The 6,739-nt window shown below is 39.2% G+C and overlaps 1 protein-coding gene across 1 annotated transcript; it reads right to left on the minus strand.

The window, feature by feature from the left end:
* Window positions 1-176: 176 nt before the first annotated feature.
* Window positions 177-3,911, minus strand: LOC102209855 (transient receptor potential cation channel subfamily V member 1-like; the record flags this gene model as incomplete). Its single annotated transcript, XM_013911953.1, is given in 14 exon segments — window positions 177-301; window positions 448-575; window positions 578-778; window positions 1,216-1,282; window positions 1,359-1,524; window positions 1,617-1,687; window positions 1,767-1,862; window positions 1,959-2,115; window positions 2,545-2,720; window positions 2,831-3,129; window positions 3,229-3,366; window positions 3,518-3,667; window positions 3,763-3,801; window positions 3,875-3,911. Coding segments are annotated over 14 exon segments (1,850 nt in total), but the record flags the coding sequence as incomplete, so codon positions are not given.
* Window positions 3,912-6,739: the final 2,828 nt, after the last annotated feature.

Genomic DNA, 6,739 nt, shown 5'->3' on the forward strand with positions numbered 1-6,739 from the left:
CTTTTCTGAGCCTGTCAAGTCCTTCTTTTGACCCATTTTGCCAAAGGAAAGGACGTTGCCTAATAATTATGCACACCTGATATAGGGTGTTGATGTCTTTAGACTGGACACAGTCAAGTTGTTTTGTTTGTTTGTTTGATGTTTTTTGAATGAATTAAAATTATTAATTGTTTTACCTGAAAAATCTTCTATGCTTGTCTATGCTGTTTCTGGAACACACCATCCTAGACATTCTGCATTGCAGCTTGCTCCTCAGCCACCTTGGTAGAGTCCTCTCCATATCCAAAATTGTGAAGACCCGCTAAAAATGTGAAACAATATGTTCGCTTACACAGAACTTCAGGAAACCCTTTGGAGCTTTTAAATAAGAATTCTGCATTCTCTGAAATAAGAATTAATTTTTTGAGATGTATGAAATCATGTTTACAGAGTTTAACAGATTCCCACCGGCAAGTTCCTGATGTTTTCACTTTGTGTGGAGATTCTTTCAACAGTGTTGCCCATCAGGGCTATCAGCATGTTCAGGAGCAGGATGTATGTAAGAATTATGTAACAGATGAGCAGGATGTAGAAACTTCTTTGTATTGAACTTGGTCTGTGAACTGCAGATCTCCCATTCCAATAGTGAACTTGAACAGTTCCAGTGTTGTAAAACAAATGTCATTGTAACTTGGCTTCACACATTTATATGGTTCAAAAAAGCTTCTCATTTGTGCTGCCGTGTCATTTGTCATTTTTGTGTGAGCCGGAGGGGAGTCGTGTATGAGAGCAACAATGGCTATGAAAAAAGAAGAAAATGTATGTCAGAACATTAAACTAATTAAAAAACCTCTTCTGCATATAACTTTAATTTTCACATCTTTGTTACCCAAGCATCAAACAGGCTGCCTAGACTTATTTTGTTTTGGCTATAAAATTAAAAAATAACTTTCAGAAACCAGTTGAATTTTCTCTCTACCCCAGAGTGGTCGACGAATTACATTAAGGTGACATGATAGCATCTAGTTTGAGCTGTCTGCGTTCAGACAGCAGTACCTTGTGAATACTTTGCGCTACCGTGATATACCAAATATCCCCCTAAAGAAACCGCTTGAATTTTTAAACACAAATGGAGTTGAAGTCATTTAAAAAGCATTTGTAAGATGGGCCTGCCATCAGGCTGATATTAAAAAAATAAAATAAAATAAAGAGACTTAAAAAAGGTTAAAGTCTTACCAGCAGAAAATCCAAAAAGCAAGACGCTATAGACGCATAGAAAATGTAACAGGTCACCCAGGATCATCTAAAGAGAAACAAATACTGTAAACTGAGCCACTCATGTCTGGCCAGGCAGCCTGTTTTAGTAACAAAACTCTTACTCTTTGCATCATGACACTGTACATCCCCAATTACTTGGAACCTCTCAGGTAGTAAAGAAGGTTCACCCAGGCGAGAGCCAATGAGAGCACAAGGAGGCCAACATATTCCTTCAGCCCACACCCATACAGAACCACACAGATTAGAAGAAGTGCTGCCTGCAGGAAACTGGAAACACAGGAGATTTGCAACAGCATTGATAGTAAAGGTCTGGCCATTAAAAAATAAATAAATAAAAATAATCTCATTGAAATGCTTACAACAGAATATCAGTGAATCCATCAACAAATAAAGCATTGAAGGTAGGGGGATTCCTCCAGAAAAGAGTTATCTGAAAATATAAACGCCAGATAAACAAATGATATGAATTAATTTTCAGTGAATGACTGTATCGGTTTCAGCATTCTTACCGTCTTATAGAGAAACCTCAGTGCTCCAAGGATGATGATGAGCTCACCAACACATCGGAGGTGGTCGAGTGGAATATTTTCAATGGGAAACGGTGGCTGCAGATCAAAGGGTTATGAGTCACAGCTTAGGCTGATGAAGAGTTTAAAAACAAGAGAACATTTTTGATTTTTCCTCTAGGTTTTCTGTCTTACCTGTTCCTCCTTCCTGTAGAACGTCACAGTAGTGAAGATGGTCAGGTACATCACATAAAGCAAGAAATTCATCAGGAATAATTAGGAAGCGAACCTTTCCCACTTAGTCTGAAGCAAACTGCGAAGAGGTTCGATCTGGAGCATCTCAGGGCGATTTTAAACTTTACAAATCAGTTTTATTATTCAAAACATTCTCACTCAGCTCACTCACTCAATTTTTATTTGACAAAGACAACTTTCTATCCAACTTTATGCTTCAACAGACTGAGGACCCAACATAATAAAAATGTCTTGTTCTAATCATAAAAACATACTGTGTACCATCTAGATACTCAGATTATTGTATCGTATTTAATCTTTGGTGAATGAATCTTGTGATCTAAGTCGTTAGGATGACATGATGTAGAATGTGACGACAGCACATCCAGATTCAAAATTCAATCTTCAGAGGCAAATTTCTCACTGTAACTGCTGTTGTGTAGTCCTATACATTCAATTCAGTTTTATTTATTTATTTATTCAGTCACCTCAAAGTGACTAATATATGTGCATTATAAATTGAAAAGAAAAGCTGAAATTTCTCACCGGAATTTCACTTCCAAAGACTATTATCTCCAACACAGAATCTTTTTCATCTGTGTCAATGGAGGTCATGTCATAAAGCGAGGAGTGAACAGGTCCGTAGATCCATTCTGTAAACTTCCTGGACAGTGGCCTTGTTTCCTCATCCATGAATTCCCGGTGTAGCATGTGTCTAAACAGCTTAATCTTAATGTTACAAGAGCACAAGCTCACGAGGAGGTAGACTGCTGATTATGAAAAAAAAATGTTCCGTCAAGGCAAAACAGACATTTAGTAGAAAACAGACCTACCTCTATCTTACCGAGCTTTGCTGCCAGTTTTAGAGGAGTCATGCCATCATTATTTTCAATCTCTACAAACTGGACTTTTTTGTCAAGCTTGTTCTGTTGAACAAGTATTTCATCATACATCTTTGCAATCATATCTGTGTTTTCTTTCGTGTTGTCTGCTATGACCACCAAGGTGTGCAAAACAGTGTTTCCTTGTGAGTCTCTGTCAGTCACGTCAGCTCTTCTGTAAGGGTTTTCCATGAGAAAGGACACAATATCAGGCTGGTTGGTGCAGGCAGCCAATGACAGAGGGAGCTCCCCTAATGGAAACACAAACAGATGAGCTTAGAGATAACACTCAGCCATAAACAACTGAGACAGAAAGTGTAGCTTGTTAACACCAATATGACATTACCCACCAGAATAAAAGCCCATTTCAGCATGACGCTGGAAAAACTTTCCATTTGCTTTGGCTTGCACATCAGCTCCTTTCTGGACTAGCAGCTTCACATGCTCAAAGCTCCGCCTCTCAATGGCAACATGCAAGGCTGTCTGACCTGTTACACGTAGGACTTTTGTTATAAGAAACAAGCTGAGGTTAGTCATCACAATTTTGTATGATCCATAATTTATCTTGAAAGGCTTGCCAGTACAACACAGAAACATCGATAGGTCTATTTTAAGATTGGCAGTTTTCCTTCACCCTACCTTTGTAGTAAGGATCTGTATACGATGCATTGATCAAATTTTCTAAATCTCCAGTTTTCTCTGCTATGTCAAGGAGAACTTCAATTGTGTTATTTCCACCCTTCAGGTTCAGCAAAGCCTTCAGTAGTGCCGTTTTCCCATTAGTTTCATCTGAGAGCGAAAATGATCACACACACACACACACACAACCAAATCACCTCATTATATGTTCTCAGTTTGTTTTGCTTTTTACTTCAGCAACTAACAGGGTCTTTCACTGCACACCAGGTATTTCTGAGGACTCCCTGCAGACAAGTATGTTCACAGAGAACATTAGGACATAGTCAGTCATAAATAAGACAACAGCTTCCATGCTACTTGCCTGTGAATTCTGGGCTTGTAAGTCTTTTATCATGACATCGCAGGTGGTCAAGCAGGTCGTGAAGTTCTGTCGCGTCTCCCTTTAAATACTTTGTCCCTTTTGAATGTTTCACTGCAAGCGTGGTCAACACTGACACTAAACTGCCTGGAGAGCGGAAAAAAAATAAAGTCCCAAAATACATTCTGTAGTATCAAATACAGTCATTTTTAAAAATCTCTGCATCATAGTCATTGTCAATTGTTGATTTGTTTCTGTTCTCATTGTATGACGTATTATGATGGCTGTTTGGTAGCCGTTCGCATACTGTGCATACTCTCTCTCTCTTCATATATGTGTGTGTGTACAACAGCTTTATGTTAATGTACAATCCTTAATATGTTTTGTCTGTCTGTGTGTGTGTGTGTGTGTGTGGGGGTGAGGGGGGTGGGTGGGGGGGCGCCAGAGGGAGTGCTTGCCCAGGGCGCCAAACAGGCTGGGACCGCCACTGCCTGGGACACACCAACCCCTTCATCTCGATAAGGTAGCAATGCATGGAGGGGGAACAATATGGGGCGCCGTTTGTAAATTGAACCATACTGAAATTAACGGCAAGATTTTTCCTCAAAACCTTACAAAAACATGTTTTTTCGAGTCATTTTTTCACAACATTTAGTAAAATATTTGTAACTTTACATATTTAAAACACAATTTTAAATGTTAAATCTAAATATTAAACATTAAATCTAAATGGTAAACGAGCATGTCCAGCTATTTAGCTGGACATGTGCTGCAGCTGCTGAGAGTCCACTACTCCTGAACCTTTGGATGGCCTACAAAACGGATCTTCCGATGTTTTCAGCTAAATCGCTGGACGTGCTGTTAGGCAAGAAGTGAAGCCGCTTATGGCGTTGAGAAGTGACCATCAGGGTAGAGCAGACACAATCTGACCACTACTGGCACACTTTTGCACCGGAGGTTTTCGTGAAGCTTTTATTTTGGTATTTCCGTTGATCCGTACAATAAATTTGTCCTGTAACATTTAGATTTAAATATAATATTTAGATTTAACACTTAATATTTAAATTTAATATTTAGATTTAATATTTAAAATTGTGTAAAAATATTTTACTAAATGCTGTAAAAAATGACTCCAAAAAACATGTTTTTGTAAGGTTCTGAGCTAAATGTGGAAAAATGTTGCCGTTAATTTCAGCATGTTTTCACTTTACAAACGGCGCCCCTCTTGAGAGAGGGAAGCCAACGGGTAAAAATATAGATTTTTATCGGATTACGTCGTGGAAGAGAAATTGTTCAAGCCATGTTTCCGAAGTAACAAAGAGCCGGCGAATGGCCTGGATTGCAGCCATTCGAAAACCAAATATAAAGTCCCAGAACACTCCAGCTCACATGTTAGTCTGCTCCAAGCATTTCCACAAAGGTAAGTCTTCTGTTGTAGTTATTACATAATTTATCATAACATAATTGTTGATGTAGGTTACAAATAAGTGTTATATTGATTTGAATTGAATTCGTTGCGCTATGCTGCTTTGTTCACTGTGGCTTTGCAGGCTAATATTTGTTGTGTTTTGTAGGAAAACCAGCCTATAAAATGCTGGAATGCGATCCAGACTAGGCACCCTCCATCAACCTGGGTCATACCGAGTTTAAAGCTTCTACCACAGCGAAATTGGATTGGTTAAAAGAGAGAGAGCGATATCAAAACAGCCACGAAAAGTCCCGCATATGTGCCCAAGTGTTGTATTGAAGCAGCCAAGTGATGAATAACTGTTTTCCAGCATGTTGTTTTGTTTTTGGGGTTTTTTGCATTGTTAACTTGTTTTTCACCGGAGCTAATAAAGCATAATGGAATACAATTTTTGATTCTTTCTTGTAAGATTCTATTGTGACCCCATCACTGATGATGTTTTGTGCTTGCTTGAGTATCCTCCAGTTTTCGTTTTGCCATGTTTTTCTTTTCTGCTGTTCTCACCACTCCTCACAGTGCCTGTTTGTCTGTTACAGCAGCGGTCCCCAAACCCCCGGGCCTCGGACCGGTCCCGGTCCGTGAGTCGTTTGGTACTGGGCCAGGAGAGTTGAGGCTCAGGTGTGAAATGTATGGTTTTCAGTGTTATTTTGTTATCGTTTTGATCGTTAACTCTGTTTTCCTGGGTCTTTTCACGTGTGTTATGAATAAATCTTATTTTTTTCGGTACCGGTACTAGTTTTATTTTGTTGTATTTATCCGCGACACTTTAAAGGCCGGTCCGTGAAAATATTGTCCGTGGCACAAAAACGGTTGGAGACCGCTGTGCTACAGAACAGCCTTGATACCACACTGGTAAGCAGTGCATTACAACAGACTCAACTGCAGCACGTTAGAAAGAGATGAGCAGTTGTTCCTCCTAAATCTCCTCTGATGTGCCCTCTTTATTCTAGCAAGACTGGAAATTTAAAATCACTTTCACACAAGTCTCTTTAATGAGGAAACATTCAGAAGGTCATTTACAGATGAACAAAATGTTTCTCAGCTCAGTCAGTTAAGATTTGCCTTAGTTAAATATTATCCATATCTGATATTAGAGCAGGAGAAATATGAACCTGAATGAATTATTAAACACATAATGACATTAAAATACTGTCTAGTGTGGATACAGATCTCCAGCTAGTAAATGTAATTTTGATTTATAAAATTGCTGTAAGAAAGGCCGGAGTGGAGGAGGAAAGAGGCACTTTCTGTATCTGAGCTTTGCCTCACTGGTGTTCAGAGTTTAGAGTATGTCTTAGTTTTGGGACTCTTCTTCTCGAGGGCTGCCTGAGCTGATTTCATCAGATCTTCAGTCTGAAGCATGCTCATGTTCCACGTGGCCTGGAGAAGGAGAAAT

Source organism: Pundamilia nyererei, unplaced genomic scaffold (genome assembly GCF_000239375.1).
Source record: "Pundamilia nyererei isolate P.nyererei 1_Seehausen unplaced genomic scaffold, PunNye1.0 scaffold00076, whole genome shotgun sequence".
Lineage (NCBI taxonomy): Eukaryota > Metazoa > Chordata > Actinopteri > Cichliformes > Cichlidae > Pundamilia > Pundamilia nyererei.